Genomic DNA, 22,338 nt, shown 5'->3' on the forward strand with positions numbered 1-22,338 from the left:
GTTCAAAAAATCATACGTACACTTTAACAAAACACTATAATTTTAAATCAAAAAGGATCAATTAAATATAAAAAACGACGAAGACAAAGATATCAATTCAAAAAACAACAATTTAACATAAAAACAAATATTGAAACGAGCAAAAGATCCAAATTCGTACCTAAATTTTGGAACAGATAAAGACAGACACAAAACAAGGAGGAACGAAGAAGCAAAAAAAGAAAAGAAAAGGGAAATGACGAAATAGAAAGGGTTTTAATGGGGTAAGGGTAATTTCATCAAAAAACTTTCATTAAACAGGCGGCAGGGGCAAAAATTAAAGAAGGCATAAATGAGGGGCAAAATATAAAGACCAGCCCAAAAGAAGGGCACTCCGCGCAAAAAAAAGAAATTTCTTCTACTGCAGATTCCACGAATTTATTAGAAAGTACAAATTATTATATGCTCACGTGAAACAATGCTTCTTTAATGAGAAAAAAAGAAAATTAAATGTTTGATGCATTTGTAATAAACAGAATTTCTCAAAAGGGATAATGTATATATTGTATTTATTTTTTTCAGTTTCGCATTGTGTCACTTTATGGAGAACGAATTAAATTGTAAGGTTCTATATTTTTTGAACTTTTAACTTGCTCCTACGAAATCAAGATAAAAAAAAAATTATCTAGTAAAGTTATTTATCCTTTTTGTTTTTTTGGTTCCTTATATGGTCATTCAAGTTTATACATTTGTTTTGCAAAGTAATAAGGACAAAAGGTCACTTTAAAAATAAAATAAAAGAGGCCAAAGTGTGGACTTTGAGTTAAAACATCCCTTATTTTATAACACCGAATAATGATAGTCGTCCAACTATTTATCACTTTCTTACTTTGTAATTAGATGGTTTTGGTCCTATAAGTAAGTTCATGATATTGAATTAAAAAAAAAAGTTTAAAAAGTAAAAAAGAAATGAAGAGTGGAACCTAGAGGGTGAAATAGGTACTACAGTAAAAAAATTAAATGGGAAAAAGGAGAGGAACAGCTATTGTTTGAAATTGGGATAGATATTTAAATTTTTTAAAAGGGTTGGAAGGGGGAAATAATTTTCACCCAAATAATATTACAAGATTGACAAACATAATATTTGAAAACTTTAAAAAAATCTAGTACACAATGATGATATATAATCTCCTCATTTTATGTGTTATCAAATGATTTATATTATTACGATGATGTCCTTCAATATGCATCTGTATACTTTTTTCTTTACGAAAACCCTTTATAATCTCTGAATATATTTTTTTTTTTTGGCCTATTAGGACCTAGTTTCTTTGTTTGAAGGAAATCATCCTCTTCCTTGTTAATTATGAATTTCCTGACAATAATTTATAGTGTAGAAGAAACTAAAAACTAATTCAAATTATTTTATCAAAATAAAGATCACTCATAAAATGAATAAATAGAGCACATTATTTTATCTTTGAACTCCTAAGTTTCCAAGCAAATGGAGTACATATAGGTTATTTCATATTTTTTCATTGATCAAAATGAAAAGGTCTTTTTTATTTTATTTCTAAAGTTATCGGTCACAATTTTTTGTGTGTTCCGTTACTTTTAATACCACAGTTAGAGTTGAACTAAAGTTGTACTATTTTGTATAATTAAAAAATTGTTAGTGTTTTACGTTAAAAAATAATGGATTTTTTAACTCAAACTTAAGGCACTACTTTGGCCCCTTTCTTCTTGTTTTTAAGGTGACTGTTAGCTCTTGTTATTTTGTAAGGCAAATACATGATCATATGAAGAAACAAAAAAAAAATGACTTTATTAGATAATTTGCTTAAGTAAAGTGACTATTTGAGGAATTGCCTCTTCACAACCACTAATGAATACTTCCTTTGAAAAGACGGAGAGTGGTGTTCCTAATTTAAAGAAGCGAAGAAAGATCAAATCAGCGTAACAACATCTTATTTGAAAATATAATATTTAAATCATATTAATAAAACACGATGCAAGTATATTACTACATTTTTTTCCATGACAACTTTTTTATTTTTAAAAGTGAATCAATGATATTTTTACCAGAAACAATACTATAGCATTCATCATTAGAGCTAAAATAGATGATTATAATTGTAACATAATTAAACATAAATTTTTCTTTGATCGGTTTTTTACTTGTCTTTTACCTCATATGAGATTGTCTGTTCAATCCCATCACGAAACTAATCTTTTGAGAAATGTGAGAGATTAAACAAAATAACATACCGGTCTAATTTAATAATGGGTCTGGACTATAGAGATTAACTAAGGCAAAAGGGTCAAATTTACCCTCCAACTATTGTTTATAGTTTAGATTCACCTCTGTTAAAATTTTGGTTCATATTTGCCCCTTTCGTTAAAAAAACATGTTACTTTTGCCCTTATCACTTACGGATTGCTGATTAAGATCCCTTATTTTTCACTTAGATGCCATGTGTACATATAAATTTTTTTTATTTTCTATCCTACCAATTGAATTTTGCCATGTAATCTTCCTTTTCTATATAAAAAAAATACAATATCTAATCTTCTTCTCCATCAAATCATCACTTCCCCTCATTCTTCTCCGCCGTCTATCTCTGCCGGTTAATTTACTAAAAATTTACCCATTACTTCCCCGCTTGGGATCTTCATTCTTTTTAATGAAGGATCTATATGTTGTCTGAAAGGTGCTTTAAGACATCAAAAGAAAGAAAAACGATTCAATGGTGAAGTGGAGATTGCATTTCTAAAAAGTAAATAATATGTAAATAATAACATCCCTCCACAAATCTAACACAAGGCTTCTTCTTCTCCCAATAAACTCCAAATGTAAATGCCTCTGTGAAAGGGGAAAAAACAATTAGTACATTTACAGCACGAATAATGTGGTGAGAAGTTCTTGCATCCAAATTTTAATCCAAAAATCTACCATGAAGAGCAACATAAAGAAGAACAGATTTTTTCACATACCCGAAAATTAAATATACCATGAATGTGGTAACAAGCAACAAATAAATGATTTATTTACAATGCTGATACGACTCTCCGGAGCTACTTCAAGTTTCACTTCTATCTGATGGGTTAATTTTTAGTAAATTAACCAGTAGGGGTGGACGGCAGTGAAAGTGGCAGAGAAGAAGAGGGTAAGTGGTGGTTTGACGGAGAAAAAGATTAGTTATTTTTTTTTTTTTTACAGAAAAAGAAAATTACATGGAAAAATTCAATTGGTATATATAAAATAAAAAAATTATATATACACACGGCATCTATGTTGAAAATTGTAAATCTAACACTTTAACAAGCTTTGACCGATCTTCTTCTCCGGATAAAGAATGTGGGAATTTGAAACTCTTTAGTTGTAAGATGTAAATGCGTATTTCAGTATACGATATTTCAAGTCGTAAAGCGGAACCAAAAAAATTTGACACTTAGAGGTTACATCGTTAAATACGGACGTATTTCAAAATACGGCCTATATTTCAAAACGCATTTGGAATTTGGGAAAACTTCCTTGATGAAAGTTGTAAAGCCTTTGAAATACCTTTCAACGGTATGTTATAGGTCAAAAAATAGTTATGGCCATGAAGAGACAAGTCCATACGGAATACGGCCGTATTTCAAAATACGGCCCGTCTTTCAAAATACGGCCAGTACCTTGCTGGAGGTAAAATGCAAAGAACAGTATATATTCGTCCATACTCAAATCATTATTTTTCATTCCTTCAAGCCCTAACGACCTATACCCCATGACCATGTGTAAGCCTACTCTAATTATTCCAACTCAATTCTAACATATACTCTAATAATCTAAACATGAAATTATCATTCCTAAACTAGGGTTTTCAAGAAAACCCATCTCAAGGTTCAAGAATTCAAGATTTTGGAAATTTTCTTCAAAGCTCAAGTCTTTAATTCAAGTTTTGGAGCGACTAAGGTATGTAGAGTTACTATCTACGTGTGGGAACATCATTGTTCTTCCCCACGCCTCATAATCCATAAATTATGATTCTTTACGAAAACTAGGGTTTCTATACCATGCTCGTGATAACCCTAGGTCCATGTCCATGATTCTATTATGTATGAATTGTTATAATTCCATCATTGAGTTCTTAATATTTCTTTATGATTATTGAGAATCCGTCCGTAATCCACAAAAACCCATATATCTCATTCCATGGGTTCATGCATGCTAATTTATGATATATTATGCTATTTTCAAGAAAATACTATACATGTTTTACAAGTTCGTGCAAGCAAGCTATAATTCATGATATCCATGTAAAAGTTATATTCATGAAAACCATTTTTTTTTACATTTTTGGCTTTTTACGAGGGAGCCTCGAAACTACGTAGCCATGGAAGGAAATGTCCGACGATCTCTCATAATTGGATCCTTTCATATTTTATTAAATCTCATGTTCCCTAGCAAGGAAAAAACCATGGATCGGTTATATAAGTTATCGCTCTCCCTACTTATGATATTTTTACCATGTTATATATATATATAAATATATATGTATTCATGTTCATGACAGGGTTTCGATTCCTATCATTATTATTTCATGTTCCATGTTATTTCATTCGGTTGCTTTACATACGACATTCAATGTGTTGATGTCCCTTTTATTGCCGGGGCACATTTCACGATGCGTGGTACGTATTTACGGACGCCGCATACGCTCGCAGGGGATTTGCTCGTATCGGCTTATTGGTGAGCCCCATCTCATTCGGGGTTTAACAAGTTATCTTTATTTTACTAGTCATGCATTTAAAGATAAGGGCCTTGTAAATATACCAAGATTCACGATTAGACGTTTCATAGACTAGTCGGTTTAGTTATGTCGACAGTAGGAGGGTAATCTTTTGACCCTTCCGCATTTATGATTTAAACAAGTATTTCATTAAATTATTATGACATCTCATGTTTTATAAAAGCTCATCACGTTCATGCTATATTTCCGCTCATGTATGTCCCATGATGATTATAATGTGGTTCGCTCGGTCACAATTCAGGGCCAGCCGTGATTGTGACAAAAATAAGGGCTTCTAGTCAGCAATCCATTAGTGATAAGAGCAAATGTAACAAGTTTCTTAACGAAAGGGGTAAATATGAACCAAAACTCTAACGAAGGATGAATCTAAACTATAAACAATAGTAGGAGGGTAAATTTGACCCTTTTCCCGATAAACTAATGATAAAAAATTGTAAAATTATAGTATAATATATTATATTGCTTGGGGCCCCATTTTTTTGGGGGGCCCACTTGTAAAAAAAAAAACTTATATATTAAAAAAAAAAAAAAAACCTCCTATGATTGGTTAACCACGTGAACTATTTTTGGGGAAGAAGTTCAAAATAGCTTTCTCTCCATTTCTTTTTACCTTTTTACTTCTCCTTTTCATTATTCTTATTCTATTCTCAAGTATCCTAAATCCCAAACATTCTACTGCAAAATTTACAAAAAGTTCAACATTTGGTTTTTGGTGTGTTCTTCAAAATTTCAAGCATTGCAAGAAGCAATCATTACATTGAAGTGATATCATTATATCAACTTATTAAATTCTTGAGCCAGTTTTTTTAATTCTAGCTTTATATTATATTTCTCATCGAAAATTTGTGATTGTCAATATTCTTTTATATACTCTTGTTTTAGTTATTGTTAGAACTTATTCAATTTAAATATGTCAACTAGAAAATATGCATCTAGTTATGCAAAAAGAGAAAGAAAGAGAAAACATGAAGAATTAATTAATTCCCAAAAAGGAGCTCTTGATAGATTTATAAGCAATAATAAAAATCTGGAATCGGAAAATATGGGAGGATGTTCTTCAACTAATAGAGTTGAGTTAGATGATAATAATATTCAATAAGAAAATCTAGAAGAAGTTACTGAGAAATCTGACACAGTTCCAAAAAATCAAGAACTCCTAAATGATTTAGATAATTGCATCCCTAAAAATATATATGATCCAAGTCAATGGAATACTGTAGATACAAAGTTGAGAGATCTATTAATAGAAAAAGGACCAATTAGAATAACTGACATAAATTTTCCAAAGGATAATCTCTCTAGACATTTTTCTACAACACATTATATTCAAATATTGGCAAATAGAGAAAGACATGAAAGAAAATGGTTAATTTACTCTAAAGATTTGGATAAAGTTTTTTGTTTTTGTTGTAAATTATTTAGTACAACATCTCGTACTTGTAACAGTAAACTAGCTAGTGAAGTTAGTAATGATTGGAAAATCTTAGGGCTAAGCTTAAAGATCATGAAGTAACAAATGAGCATATTATTAATATGAGTGCGTGGATTGATTTAGAAATTAGATTGCACGGAAATAAAAACAATTGATAAAGATGTGCAGGAACAAATCAATAGAGATACAGCACATTGGAAAAATGTATTGTCAAGAATCATTGCCGTGATCAAAACTCTTGGAAAAAATAATTTAGCTTTTAGGGGAAAAAATGAAAAGATCTATCAAGAAAGTAATGGAAATTTTTTAAGCCTAATTGAAATGATTGCAGAATTCGATCCAGTTATGCAAGAACATATTCGGCGAATCAAGCATGATGAAATCCATAATCATTACCTTGGACATAATATGCAAAATGAATTGATAAACTTATTGGCAAGTGAAATCAAGAATAAAATTATTGAAAAAATTAAAGAAACAAAGTACTTCTCAATCATACTTGATTGCACTCCGGATATCAAAGCCATCAAGGGCAAATGTCTTTTGTATTGCGGAGTGTGGATATTTTGTCACTCTAATAAAAATTAATGAATATTTTTTAGAGTTTTTAAAAGTAAATGATACAAGTGGAAAAGGTCTTTTTGAAGCTATTATAGATGAGATAAAAAATGCAGGGCTTGATATTGATAATTTAAGAGGACAAGGCTATGATAACGGATCCAATATGAAGGGAAAACATCAAGGAGTGCAAAAAAGACTTCTCGATGTAAATCCTAGAGCATTTTATACACCTTGTGGTTATCATAATTTAAATTTGGTACTTTGTGACATGGCTAATTCTTGTACAAAAGCTATATCATTCTTTGGAGTGATACAACGTATATATACGCTATTTGCTTCTTCTACTAAGCGATGGAAAATTTTAAAAGATTTTATACCCAATCTAATTCTTAAATCATTGTCACAAACGTGTTGGGAAAGTCATATTGAAAGTATTAAAGCATTACGATTTCAAGCACCACAAATAAGAGATGCTTTATTGAAATTATAGAAGTTAGTGATGGTCCAAAGACTAAAAGTGAAGCTACTTGTTTAGCAACACATGAGCTTGAAAATTTTGAATTTTTATTGGGTATGACTATTTGCTATGATATATTATTTGCAGTTAATTCAATTAGTAAAAGTTTACAATCTAGAGATATTCATATTGATGCTGCCATAGATCAACTAAAAGGTCTAAGTATTTTTTTTTCAAAAATATAGAGAAGAAGGATTTGCAGCTGCTATGATTTCTGCTAAGGAAATTGCGTCTGAGATGAATATAGAACCTGAATTTCATAAAAAACTCGTAATATTTAGAAAGAAACAATTTGATGAAAATGTTGATAACGAAATCACAAAGTCTCCTGAGGAATCTTTTAGAGTTGATTACTTCTTAAATATAATAGACCAAGCCATTTTGTCACTTCAAAATAGATTTGAACAATTTGAAGCATATGAAAATATTTTTGGTTTTCTATTTAATGGTAAAAAAGATTCTATTTAATGGTAAAAAATTGAGATCACTAGATGATGAGAGTTTGAAAAATTATTATCTTAACCTTGAACTTTCTTTAACACAAAATAGTTATTCTGTTATTGATGGTTTAGATTTATGCGTTGAATTAAAAGTGTTGAGAGAAATAATAAAAGTAGAAGATAATGATCTAATCGAAATACTCAATCAAATAAAAAGACTCGATTCTTTTTCAAATACATATATTGCTTATAGAATAATGTTAACAGTTCCTGTAACTGTTGCCTCAGCCGAAAGAAGTTTTTCCAAACTAAAATTGATAAAATCTTATCTAAGATCAACAATGTCTCAAGAGAGATTGACTTAGCTATATTATCAATTGAAAAGGAATTATTAGAATAAGTCGATTATAAAACAGTAATTAATGAGTTCGCATCTAAAAAAACTAGAAAAGTAGATTTTAAATAAAAATATATATGCTATTTTTTTTTTTTTAAATATAGGGCCCCTCTGTGAAGTTTCGCTTTAGGCTCCCTATCTTGTTGAGCCGGCCCTGACTCAATTCACTGACATCCAGAAGGAGAAAGACCCATTGAACCAGTTGAACGGAGTGCTGATGTTTAAGTGCTGTCATTTTTTTTTATATATATTATAAGTAATATTTTTCTTTGCATCTTATAGTAAAAAAAAAATAAAAAAAATCGAAGAAGCAGTGTCACGAGATGCATTTGTCCATGCTTTTATTATTAATTTCTGGTTAATTAATATGCCTACTCAACTTATTACGACTTAACCCATTAAAGTAGTATGATTTGACGTAAATACCAAGTGCGGATAAATTTTTACTGTGGTATCAATAACATGATAAAAATAGTTAACTGCCATAAACACAACAATGCACTATATATTCAACTTTTTTATTTTATAATTCTTTATTAATCTTCTAAATCAATAGGAAGCACTTTATCGTTTGAGCAAAAGGTAATGGAGTAGCACAACATAGATCTAGGCATCTAGCTGAGCTCCATACGACAACTTGAAACTTCTAATAATCAGTGTTCAGGTAACTCATTGAACTTCAAATCTCCACAAAATCAAGCATGGCAATAGATATTACAATTTAAAACTATTATGAATCTATTGAATTTTTTCAAATAAAATAAAGTCGATGGCTAGTTTGATGTTTCTTTATTTGAAAAAATAGGTCAACTTCATTACTTAATTTGGATATTTTTATTAGTTAAGTTATAGATTTGAAGTACTACAATAATTTCTGCATGATACACACAAAGATAAGCAAACCATCCGCTAAGCCTATCGCTTTAATTTTTTTAAAGTTCAAGCAAATCTTCTTAAATTATCTGTAATTGATATCTTGTTTAGTTCATAGTTTAGAGGCCGTTATTAATTTTAATAGCTGAAGAAAGTATATGGCCAATGAGAAACTGTTAGTCAATACTATAATGAAAGATGAGGCAATTTTGTCCCACATCACCAAGCAAAGCAGATGGATAAGCCACCAAGTGAGTATAAAAGAGGGCCAAGGAGGAACAAAAAACTTACTTACCTGGACGGGGTCAATGGGTGATCATGAAGGCCCATGGCCTAGGTTGGTGACCTCCATTGCACTCTGGAGGGGTGCCCGCCTAAGGTCGGCCCAAGTGGCCGAGCCTACGTCATAATTTGTGGCAGCGGGGGCCTGCGTTCGCGCGGCCCCTACCAATTCTATTTCAATTTTTTCTTTTGTAGCCCAATGTCAGGGCGGCCCAATTCCCTTGTGAGACTAGCCTCTGAGCCCAGAATTCTTATGCTAGACAAACCATGGATAGAATATAGTAATTTAATACTCTCTCTAGATTAAAAAAAGAGTCATTTAGTCAATTGCACAATTTAGAAAATATTAATTTCTATTTACAAAAAAATAGTTCATTTAGTCATTTGTACACTTTAAGAAATATTAACTTATATTCACATTTTTAAAAAAATATTAATTTCTAAAATAGGTAATTTGATTAAACTATTTCTAATTAAATAGGCATTGGGATTTGATCATATAAAATTAAATAGGCATTGAAATTTAATCATATAACAGTTAATAGGGGCAAATGTGAAAAAATAAGGTTAATTTTTTCTTGATTTGCTAAGTGATTTTTTTTTATCCAAGAAAAAAAGGCTAAGTGGACTCTTCGGAGGGAGTAAAATATTACTAAGAATGATTATAGTACTAGTAGCGACTAATATTCGATAAAATGAAGTAATTTAATAATCGAAAAAGGCTCAAACATGTTATCAAACTATGACTTATTTATGCCACTCACTAATATTTTGGCAGCGATCGCCGTTACCAAAGTAACTCGTCCATGCCTTTTCTCATTAACGCCGGTTTTGTAATATCAGATATGATATGTGGCTTCCAACTAGATTATGGTTGTGGATGAGTCGGATTTTTTATTAATTTGCGATTTAAAATTGGGTTGGTTTAATTAAACAACGTAAACCTCTAATTGGAGGCCATGTGTCATATCTGGTATTGTAAAACCAGCATTAATGAAAAATAGCATGGATGAGTTATTTTGGTAACGGGCGATGGCATAAATGAGTCAAACTATTGATGAGTGGCATAAATGAAGCATTTTTGATAGTTCGATGACATAAATGAGTCAAACTATTGATGAGTGGCATAAATGAGCCATTTTCGATAGTTCGATGGCATATTTGAGCCTTTTCCGTTCAATAATTTTGATTACTAAGCTAAGAGATATAAGATTGACTATAATAGTTAGAGTAACTCATTACACGCACTTTGGCTTAAAAATATACACTATAACTATGAATTTTTTTTACCTCTGTTTTATTTTTTAAGACAATCATATAAAATAAAATGAAGCCTTCGTGCCGTAAATTAAGGAAATGGACTAAAATTTCAATTTGTAATTGTATTTGAGAGTTGGATATTGGTTAGGGATAACAAGAAAATGAAAGAGAAGAGAGGTGGGCGAAAGAGGGGGACCGGGGTTGGGGCCTTGGGGTAGTGAGTGAAGTGTGCAAATTAGTCCCACTATTCAAGTGTCAAAAGGTGAATGGAGCCTCACACAACTATTGTTGGTTGGGCCTCAACCATTGTAATTTAAAAAAAAAAAACTATTATTGAAAGTACGGAAAGGGCAAAAAATGCTTCTAACCTATTGGATTTGGCTCAAAAATATCCTTCTTCCATCTATTGGTCCAAAAATGCCCCTATGTCTAGCTATTTGCACCAAAAATGCCCTCAACGTTATCTTTTGGCTTAAAAATGCCCCTAAAGCTAACAATTGACTAAACGGGGCTTTATAACAAGCCACGTGGCAGTATATGATTGGTCCAAATACCAATTCAATGTGAATTGAACTACTCAACTCATATATGTTAATCCAACTCACCTATATAATTAAACCCGAATTCCTAATTATTAACCACCACCTCGTCATCTTTCATCTGCATTGCGCCTTACTCTATTTAGGAATTTCATTTCGACCAAGTCGAGAGTAATTTGTTGTGCAAAGTGAAGAAAATCACTTCATTCCCCCTAGCTCCCAGATAAGTCTCTTCTTCGTTCTATTTTTGTGACTAATTTCCTATAGCTTTACTAAACGTTGTTGTTTCTTAGACTTGGGAGTAGCAGTAATAATATAATTTTATCGAACTAATGTGATGATCGTCTATTATATCTGTAAATGACAAAATATGAGCGACGTATGTTAGTCATCACATTCCTCGTGAATATATGAGGAAGAGCAAAAGGAATAATTAGAAATTTGCATTCGGTCCCATCAATATATATGGGTTGAATAATTTAATTCACATTGAATTAATATCTGATCCAATCATACACTGCCATGGGCTTTTTATAAAGCCTCATTTAGTCAACCGTTAGTTTTAGGAGCATTTTTAAGTCAAAAGATAACATTGAGGGTATTTTCGGTCCAAATAAATAGACGAAGGGCCATTTTTGGACCAATAGGTGAAAGAAGGGTATTTTTTAGCCAAATCCAATAAGTTAGGGGTATTTTTGGCCCTTTTCCGTTGAAAGTATAAAAATCGTCGCAAGTTCTCTTCATTCTAAAGTCTTTAATGCAGAAAAGATCAATTTACTCATATTTAGTTTCTCTTCATTCTAAAATCTTTAATGCAAAAAAGATCAATTTACAGTTTAAGTCTTGCAAAATCAACGTTCTTTTCCAGTATTTGTTGAATAAATCTTAACGTAAAATCCATTCATGGTAAAGTTTACTACTAGATTTGGATTGACACATAGTTTTGTCACAATGTTTTCTTGCCTTTGTTTCTTCTACTTATATATGGAAATTCTTTCCCAGGGTCGGGTATGCCAAATTTTTAAAGTTAAATATCTACTCACATATCCCAAATATGTTATGTCTGTTACTCTTTTTTTCTAGATAAACTTGAAAATATCGTTCATTTCTACCGTAGATTATTTTCAATAACAATATAATGGGCCTTTGTTGATAACTAAAGTTGAAGCTAATTATAAGTTCATTATATACAATTTGTAATACACTTATGGCTCATTTGTTTGTATTTTAATGCATATTTGAATCTTCTCAATTATTAACGTAATTTTTTTTTAATTAAGTTAAGTTCAATTATTCAGATCTCAAGCATTAGATGCGTTTATTTTTTTTAATTTAACAACTGCTTAATGAGTCTGAATATATCTGAATGACTAAGACTTGTACAGGTGTTAGCCGCATGAAGGTGTTATCAATTCAAGGATTTATGTAAGGATGACATTTTACACAACTCTTTCTACATTCATCGCTAACCATCGCCGTTGCCGTCCACGATTATTAACTCCCATCACCGTCAGAACCCACCAAAATGAATTATCGCTATTTACAACGCTTAGCCACCATTGCCACCGCCATCAATCACCATGTGAACCATTGTCATTATTAGCCACCATTTACAATCATCAGCACCAACCAACATTATCAACAATTGCACCAATTACTATTGACGATCACCACTATATATCGCCAACCACCGTTATCAATTACCACTATCATTAGTTATCACTAGCATCTACTAGCATGTTGTGCCCCAAATTCAGTGAGGCAAGATTGGCACTCGGTGCCTTACTTGACCGAGCGTACCAACCTGTAATACATATCAGCTTAACATATATAGAGAAATCTATGCCAACAAGACCAAATAATATAACAACCTATAATGTTTTAGGCCGACAAGACCGCAACTTTCAATAATCCGAATATGAATAAGTATATCATATTATATATATACGGGCCGACGAGGCCACCACGACCCAAAAGGGATATATATAAGGGACAACAAGGCCACCATGTGATCTAAGTAACAACATCAAGGCTGGCAAGGCCATACTACCTACTGTACATACGGGACATGTCTACAAGCCTCTAAGAAACATCAACTGTATTTAGGTACTCATCATGTCTATATATACAATCACACATCATCTATATAACAACATCTACATATAACAACACCTCTCTATAACAACCAAGTGTTTTCGGAACCAATTTTTTATGTTATAGTTTATCTCTCTATAACAACATTTTGCCTATAACAGTAACAACCGACTTTATAACAGTAAACTCCTTTTAAAATTACCCCCATATAACAACTATCTTCTGATTTTGGTAATAGAATAATTAATCATCTTTATAAAATTAGAATATTTATGATTACCAATAATAAGCGTAGAGATTTGACAAAACATTTGATCCTTTAGTACACTATTTTTGATATATATATATATATATATATTTTTTTTTTTTTTTTTTTGTGTATGCTCATCATTAAAAGATTTCCCTTTGTTATACACAGTGTGATTAAGCTTAAAAATTAGCAATTAAAAATTTTAAAAAATAGATTTTATGCATTTTTTTTTGCCTTATAGGTATATAACAACCATTCTCTATAACAACTAAAATTTTTTGGACCCAATAATCTTTGCTATAGAGAGGTTTGACTGTACATCGACATACTCCAAAATCTCTAGACCTGGCAACTCCAAATGACATGGAGCTTACCAATCAAGCTGAACTCGAGCAACACCTACTGAGGAGGCCTATTTGTCGGGACCTGCAACATGAAATGCAGTTTTTACGACAAAAGGATGACAGTACGAAAGAATTTACCGAGTATATAAGGCAAAATGAATAACTGCAAGATGAAACCGAACTGATATACACAAATAACTGAATGTCACCGAAAATCCAGGATAATCTAAGGGTATGCTTACTTGCTTCTGCTTCATATCACCTAATAATAATAATAATAATAATAATAATAATAATAATAATAATAATAATAATAATAATAACTTACGGGCCATGAAGAGGCTCCATGTGTATAGCATACCGTACCGGGCCATAATGAGGCTCTATGTTTATCTCATATCGTATCGGGCCATAATATGTGTGTATATCTCGTACCCAACTGATAACTCAGTGATGTGCATAATATACCGTACCCAAAAAATTATAGCTCGGTGGTGTGAAACTCAAACAACAACAGACTGTAGGACAATAGGTGTATACTTAATGTCAATTCTTCTAATCGTAGGACAAGTACTAGACATGATACGAACTCCCGACAAGGGAAATACTATAGCACATGAAAGATGGATCAGTATGAGTAGAATGCTTTATAAAGGACTCTTCATTTGACTGTTTAGTTCGGAAATCGCTTTAAGTGCAGATTTATGCCAATAAAAGATATAAGGAATAGCTATTATATACCTTTGGTCGATTCACTTGATACCCACGATGAACCATATCCGCTAAATATCTTAATCTCATATGGCCAGAACAAGTCCTTCTAAATCTTCCTTCGGCTTCAAGTAACTTCTAAATCACAACAATAAGGAAGCAAATGAGCCAACTAGTGTCACGACTTTTCGAGAGGGTAATTTAGGCTGTAATCTTGTAGAACTTAGTCTAGTCAGTAGGGGAACCTTTAGAAAGTGTTTGGAAGTGTTTTGGGTCGGAGAGAAACGAAAAATGATGGAAAAATGAAACTCACCGCTTCATTTAGAACCTGAAACTTTCTCCTTGAGTTGCGGAACTAAAAGTCTATTGGAAAGTTGAATTAACAACTTTTACACGAATTTTCAAGTGGATGAAATCAGTCGAGTGGTCTCAGTTGGTGATGGAATTGCATGTGCTTATGGATTGGCCTACTCTTTCTTCAAGATATGAAACGAGCAGCTGAAAATGTTTGTCCCTATTGTATTTTAGATAGAGTCTTCTACAGGGCTAAGAGTCTTATCTTTACTTAGGGAGGGGTAGCGGTACCATGCTCTTCCATGCTCGTAGGTTGACTCACCTATGCATCCCGACCACGACCCCCCCATCCCCATCTTTTCATTTCTGTATTTATATGAAACCAAATGGGCGAGTCTTTATTATTGATTTGGGCCTTGAACTCAATGAGAGCATAAATTCCCATAGTCAAGAGGGTAGTAACAAACTTCCGAATACAAAAGATGGATATAATCACATATGTAAGTAACAAGAGTTTAATCAATCTTTTTTTTTTTTTTTTCTTATACGAGAAATTAACAAAAATTTAGTACATGTAATTGGAAAAGGTAAGCAGGTAGGCTTTTGCAATGACATACCAAGAATTGAAAACTATGTATCTCATTTTCCAGAAAAGAAAGCATCCCTTTTCCTTAACTAACCGAAGGAACTCATCTATGATTTTCACCAAGTGCACAGGAGTTGAGCCTCTAATTTCAAGCCTTCCACTTGCGGCCGTATGTCCACTGTATGTGGGGCCGTAGATGGCCATTTTTCTCTAAATCTCCTCCCTTGATCAGACGGTACGGTGGACATGCGGCCCATAACTCCAATGTACGGTCCGTAGTTGCTCCATATGTTGGGAACTTCACTGAAATTCATTCGTCTCGATTCGATTACCATCTAATCCCTCCAACACATATTAACCATGGTTTTGAACGCTTATAACCTTAAGGAAAACATTGCTCTCTGAGCTTACATCAATCAACATACGACGCATCTTACCGTACGATAATACAGATGTAACATAACACTAACTACCACCATCAACTATCACCTTTAACTGTTACTATCAATCTCCATCACAGCTAGCTACTACTGACAACCACCGTCCTAACCATTACCACCACCAACTACCATATAATTTTTAAAAGTATATTATTTGATATAGTATTAAATTAATTAGTATTTATTTAAATGTTGAGAAAGAAAAAAATCTTAATTATTTAGTATTTAAATATTACTATAACATCTTAATATTGAGACGTGAATTCAGACTAAAATGTCTTAATCAATACAAATCTTAATATTCAAATTTAAACGTCTTAATTTATAATTAATAAAAATAAATAAGGCATTTATCTCTTAAAATTTATTTTTTAATAAATATGTCCATTAAATGGCTTCCCCCCAAAAGATTAAGTAGGCGTTTGGCCATAGAAACCAAAAACTTTTTCACTTTTTTTGGAATTTTGGAGTTGGAGTGTGTTTAATTTGTAATTTTTGAAATTGTATTTTTTGTTGAAATGTAGTTGTTTTGGTTATGAAAAAAGTGAAAAACTTGAAAAATAAGTTTTCTTGTTTTTCAAATTAGAATACAACTTGTATTTGAAATTTTAAATGGCAAACGCCGATTCCAAAAAAAAGTAAAAAAATTTTCGAAAAAAAAGTGAATAATTAACATGTTACTAAACGGGCCGCTAAAAAAAAAAAAATAGAAAAATATAATTTTTGTACAATTAGTTTTTTTTTTTTTCCTACTCTCGTTATCGGGTAACGTCACAATTACCAAACTACCCTTACCCCTCATATTTATGTATCATTGCAAATTATTTTTTGGCTTCCAGTATCTAGGGTTTTGTGGCATCTCTTCCAAAAGCAAAAGCAGCCGCCACACTGTGACACAGTGAAACCCTAGCCATGGTTTGTTCTCTAGTGAATTGTTATTATGTTTTTTGCTTACTGATTGTTTTTTAATTTGGTTGTTTTGGTTTCAATATTAATTAATAATAATAATAATAATTACAGTCGTTGGTTGCAAACGAAGAGTTTCAGCACATTCTTCGTGTACAAAACACAAATGTTGATGGAAAGCAAAAGATCATGTTTGCTATGACCTCTATCAAAGGTATTGGTCGTCGTTTTGCTAACATTGCTTGCAAGAAAGCTGACATCGATATGAACAAAAGGTTATTTTCCTTTTCCTTACTTCTTTGAAGCTTATTATCATTATTTATTTGTTTTCCTATGTTGCTCTTTTTATTTGGGAAAAATTTACGCTCTATGTCTAGTTTTTGAAAATATTTACGCCACATAGCCCATACTTTGAGTTTGTGTATACATTATTATACAAGGTTGATACATTATGTATAGTGTTTTTGTTTTAGGTATAATGTTCTATAATATTTGTATATTGGGCTAAGTGGTGTAATAATTTTCAAAAGCTGTGTATTTTTGAAAATTTCCCTTAGTTTATTGTGTAATGTTTTATACTTGGTTGTACTTGTATGTGTGTGTCCTAATTCATATTAGTTTCTACTTTAGCATTTCGTGCTCAAACTCTGGTTGATTATATTTTTTTTCATGTGGAAGCAGTGTTACAGATCCACAAAAAATGGAAAATTTAATTCATTTAAGTTAATAATCTAAATGTAGTTTAATTCATTGATAATATTAAGCCAACTAGTATGAGATTGAGGTGTAGTTTATTCATTGTTTTATCGTCTTTTTTCTTTCTAGAAATCGGAAGATATATAAACGTGATCTAAGGTGCCGTTTGGCCATAAATACCAAAAACAAATTCACTTTTTTTTTTGGAATTTTTGAAGTTGGAGTTGGAGTTGGCCATAGTTTTTGAAATTGTAGTTTTTGGTGAAATGTAGTTGTAAAAAAGTGAAAAAAGTGAAATTTTTTTGAAAAACAAGTTTTTCTTGTTTTTTGTATTCCAACTTCAAGTTGTATTCCGAATATTTATGGCCAAACGCCCAAAAGTAAAAAAAGTGAAAAAAATTTCCGGAAAAAAGTGAATAATTTTTATGGCCAAACGGCTACTAAGAGTCTAGAATGGAAGATACAAGAAAGTTATTGAGGGATCAATTGTTGTTAGTATAGGGTATTCATCCTTATTGTTTTACTGGTATGGGCTACTACTAAGTATATATTAGCCAAAGTACTAGTAAATTGAAAAATGGATGCAAAAGGTATCCTTCACTTACATTATGATGAACAAAAATGGAAATGGTGAACGCAATAGACGAATGTGACAGAGGATTGGTATAAGATGGGTGGTTGTCTTGCTATGTCAGAGGTGGAGCTTAGGGCTTAAAATTGTGGACCTTTGGGTACGAAACACTGGGCTTCTGCTGCTGAGGTTTTTGAATAGCTCGCTATCATCAAAGTAGATGATAGTCAATTCTTTTGGGGTATGGAAGTAACTCCGTTTAGATGTTTCGTTTTGCTTAAGCCGCACCATAGTGCTTGCATAATGGAGTTAAAAGCTTGCCTCAAATATGATATATCAATTTATATGGAGATGTTATGGATAATGTATTAGTGATTTTTTATAGGAAAAATATGTACTAGCCTACTAGGAAACTCAGTTTTTAATCTGGGTTACAAAACGTATCACTGTAATTGCACCTGAATAAAAAACTTTAAGTGGCCTTTTTACTTGATTGACTTCGTTTTTACTTCATTATTTTTTTGTTTTTACTTGACATGTTTTGCTTAACTATATTCTTTTTTTCATTTGTTGTTTTTGATAAAATTGGTGTGTGTGCTCTTGCTTTTCATTACCAGATGTATATTCTTATTTTTATTCATTTGCATCTCTCTTCAGTAAAAAGTGCCCACTTGATTGCCAAATTACAATCAACTAAATTGCTTCATCTCTAGAAAAGTTAGTTTCTTCATTCCTATTAAGATATCTGTATGTTGGTACATGGATCTGGTGCTACTCTTTACCACAGAAGTTTCCAGTTTGGCATTAATATTCTATGACCTGTGTTTATGGTGTTCCGACAAGAAAGAATTAAACCAACTTAATTGTAGCTATCTTATTTGTAGTTTATTGAAGGTGCAACCAAGTGATTACATAGTAATAGGTGTTGCATTAAGAGTTCTGTGTGCTCTTTTCCAGCTCTATATTTTAGCCTTGTGCAAGGTTGTCTAAATTTGTTTCTCTGCTCTATTCCCATAGGGCTGGAGAGCTTTCTGCTGCAGAGCTTGACAGCTTGATGGTGGTTGTGGCTAATCCTCGCCAATTCAAAATCCCAGATTGGTTTTTGAACAGGCAGAAGGATTACAAGGATGGCAAGTTTTCCCAAGTTACATCTAATGCCCTTGACATGAAACTTAGGGACGATCTTGAAAGGCTGAAGAAGATCAGGTGTGTTATCAGACCTTGCTTTTGCTATTAACATCTTCTTACAAGTAGAGTCGCTTAGTGATTAAAAGCATTGTGCCTTTTTATGTGTCTTATATTTATCATGTCTGTTGCTGACAGGAATCATCGTGGTTTGCGTCACTACTGGGGCCTTCGTGTACGTGGTCAGCACACAAAGACCACTGGCCGCAGGGGGAAGACTGTTGGTGTCTCCAAGAAGAGATAAATCATCTACCTCCCAATTCCTTTATGTTTTATGCTTCTCCTTAGTATGCGGAGTCAGGACACTTGCAAAAAGTTTGTTACGGTATTTTTGTATTGTTTGCATTTGAATTTTCTTGTCCTGCCATTTGGAGGGTTACAGTTCATAAAAATCTTCCGATGGTTGCAAGCATTTGTTTACTGTGGGATCGAAGTTTTGCCGATTGCGGTTGGATTAATACATCTAATATGAGCACCTTTTTATGGAGATGCATCTTTTTCGTCTGTCTTTATTGAAGTAATGGTATGTGATTTGAGGATATATATATAAGTACTATTTGATCAAGTAAAAAATAGCTTCATACATGGGTTGCTTATTCTGATCCCGAAAGCTGATACCCATGCCTTTTGGGACCAACTGTTTAATTTTGAAAGCACAAATAGTTTAGCTTGTCATAACTTTTGGCTTTGATTTGGAAACTAGTTTTAGAAAGTTATAGTAGTAACTTATTTTTGGGACAATCTGTTCTTTAATTAGTTTTTGGATGATAGTCGTCGCTATTTGTGCAAATCGACTTTTGGGTTTATGTTTCCTGAATACATTTTGGACCTCTTTGGTTCGAGTTTTCCTAGTAACTCTATTTTCAATCTGAGTACTGTTTATTTTGATGTATGAAAATTTATGTACATGTTTAAGTCGAATGGTTGGTAGGGGTATTCAGGTTTTTTTCCTAATACTTGCAAGGAAGTTTCAATCAACTCAAAATACCAATTATAGTATAATTGTAGATTTTGAATTCGGTTGGTTCGTGCGGTTTCTTTATGCTTCTATTCTCGTGCACTAATGGTGCACAAAACTTATAGTTGTCACACGCTTAACACCAACCAACACGTGGTTTTACTCGGTCAGCAGTAAAGAAATATCATATCTTGACTTTCTCAATGTACTCTTATTCTTTTATTTATGAAAATGATATTTATATATTAAAACAATACAAACTATTAGAACGTTTAACTGTCCTGTGACATGATATCCCTATGCAGTTATTAAGACAAAAATAAACAAAAGATGGTGACTGAGAATTAAGTCTTGAGTCTCTGAAAATGTTCCATGCTTTCTCTGTGCTGGCCAAGTTATCAACGACAAAGTTGACTTCTCTAAACACATGTTGCAACCCTCGCTAAGATTCATTGACGTGCACTCATTTTAGGAGATAATTTGTAACATTCGTGTCTATTGATCAACATATTGGTCACTTCTTTGAAATCTGGCTCGATGAATAAAGGTTGAAGATTATTTTTAAGGTTGAAGTGGTTAAAACAGCTCTCAGCATTAACGTGGCGATTTACGTCTTTAGTCTTGAATTATTGGCCTGCTTAAAATCCCTAATCTTCGTAACTCAATTTAAATTCACCCTGCGTTAGGACACCTCGGTAATGTGAATACCGCGGCTGTCCACTTGGCATTTTCTTGCTTGTGCCATGTGGCAACAGGTGAATTTAAATTGATTGGTTAAGATTAGGGGTGTTTTTAAGGGGTCGATAATTCGAGGCCCAAAATGCGAAACGTGCGAGTTCGAGTGTTTTTGCCACCGCTATTTTCAAAAAGAAATCCGAAGACAAGACCAATTGAGCTAACATGAAGAGCTATATATACAACAGGGTTTTTGCAATTTTACAATGAAGAAAAATAATGAGAAATGAATTCATCTTCATCATGGCAGATTTGACATTTGTTGTTCAGTAAAATTTTCCTTTCACTGAATGCTATTCTGCAGCACTATCCTATAAGCAGAATTAATGTAGAAACAACCATTTGAGCAAAGGCCCCATATATTGTATTCCTAAATTTTTTTTGTTTAATCAAAAGAAAGATTCTCCCTTGAGAAGGTACAACTACAAATGTACAAACTCACAGTACTAAAATTATCATGCTTAAAGTAAAGGGCCATTTGCTGATTATCCATAGCGATGGCAATTGGGTGGTGCGGGTTTAATCTTAACCCGCAAAACTTCAACCTGCCCCGCCCTACATATCAAAAGTTTATGTTTACAACGAGCACTTTTACAACCAAAAAAAAAATAATTTGGAGCAGTAGAAACGTTAAAAAAAAAAAAGAAAGCGGGGAGCAACGCACGAAAGGGGTATTTTTTTTTTTTTTCTTTTGCTATAAAATCGCGTTTTTTTTTTTTTTTTAAATACTTTGGGCAAAGATTAGTTATGTTTCAAAAAAAATATCGATATTTTATATAGAAACATATATTTTTTTGCGTACGATAGCGTCGGCTCATTACGAGAGTATATCTAAACGTTTGGATCGTCGTTTTAGGGGTTGTAGAGTCTTGCAAGTAAAGTTTTGTTTACAACTTGGAAACTTATCATCTTTGGAAATTAAACTCAAAATTGAGCTTTTTTTAGTACTTTGACCGAAGATTAGTCACGATTCAAAACACCGGAATATAAATATTTTATATAGAACTTCATATTTTTTTTAGCGTAAAATAATGTCGGCTCGTTACATCAAGTATTACATATATGTTTGGATCGTCGTTTTAGGGGTTGCAAAGTGCGCAAGTAAGTTTGGAAACTTGTTATCTTTAAGTTTTTTTTTTCATACTTTGGCCGAAGATTAGTCACGTTTCAAAACGTTGGAATATAAATATTTTATATAGAGCTTGATATTTTTTAGTATACATAATAATATCGATTCATTCATCAGTATACATATGCCTCTTCACTCACGTAAATAAAAAATAAGGACCGAAGCATAGGTGGAAAATTAGTTGTAAATTGTTGAAACTTTAAATGGTCATAACTTTGCGCTTGGATGTCCGATTTACGCGATTTTTTTTTGGATTTAGGCTATTTTTTCGAGATCTACGCGGACAAACAGCCACAAGGCAGTTTGGCGGAGCCGATTTTCCAAAAAAGGCCCGTTATCCCATTCAATTTGAATTTTTTCCCA

The 22,338-nt window shown here is 32.4% G+C and overlaps 1 protein-coding gene and 1 non-coding gene across 2 annotated transcripts; both read left to right on the top strand.

Annotated features, from left to right (window-relative positions):
* The first annotated feature begins 9,282 nt into the window (after nt 1–9,282).
* LOC132061658 (U1 spliceosomal RNA) lies at nt 9,283–9,443 on the top strand. The gene has a single exon (XR_009416091.1). It is a non-coding gene; the product is annotated as a U1 spliceosomal RNA (small nuclear RNA).
* Nucleotides 9,444–16,565: 7,122 nt separating this feature from the next.
* Nucleotides 16,566–19,657, top strand: LOC132059323 (small ribosomal subunit protein uS13z/uS13y/uS13x). The gene is made up of 4 exons (XM_059451908.1): nt 16,566–16,710; nt 16,816–16,976; nt 18,986–19,174; nt 19,292–19,657. The coding sequence occupies exons 1-4, from the start codon at nt 16,708–16,710 to the stop codon at nt 19,395–19,397; spliced, it is 459 nt and encodes a 152-aa protein (XP_059307891.1). The 5' UTR covers nt 16,566–16,707; the 3' UTR covers nt 19,398–19,657.
* Nucleotides 19,658–22,338: the final 2,681 nt, after the last annotated feature.

The sequence above is a fragment of the Lycium ferocissimum genome, chromosome 6 (genome assembly GCF_029784015.1).
Source record: "Lycium ferocissimum isolate CSIRO_LF1 chromosome 6, AGI_CSIRO_Lferr_CH_V1, whole genome shotgun sequence".
NCBI classification, from domain to species: Eukaryota; Viridiplantae; Streptophyta; class Magnoliopsida; order Solanales; family Solanaceae; genus Lycium; species Lycium ferocissimum.

Excerpts from the sequence above, each read along its gene's own strand:
- LOC132059323 (XM_059451908.1), top strand. Across the intron at positions 16,977-18,985 it reads GACATCGATATGAACAAAAG|GGCTGGAGAGCTTTCTGCTG; the intron begins GTTATTTTCCTT and ends CTATTCCCATAG. Across the intron at positions 19,175-19,291 it reads GAAAGGCTGAAGAAGATCAG|GAATCATCGTGGTTTGCGTC; the intron begins GTGTGTTATCAG and ends TGTTGCTGACAG.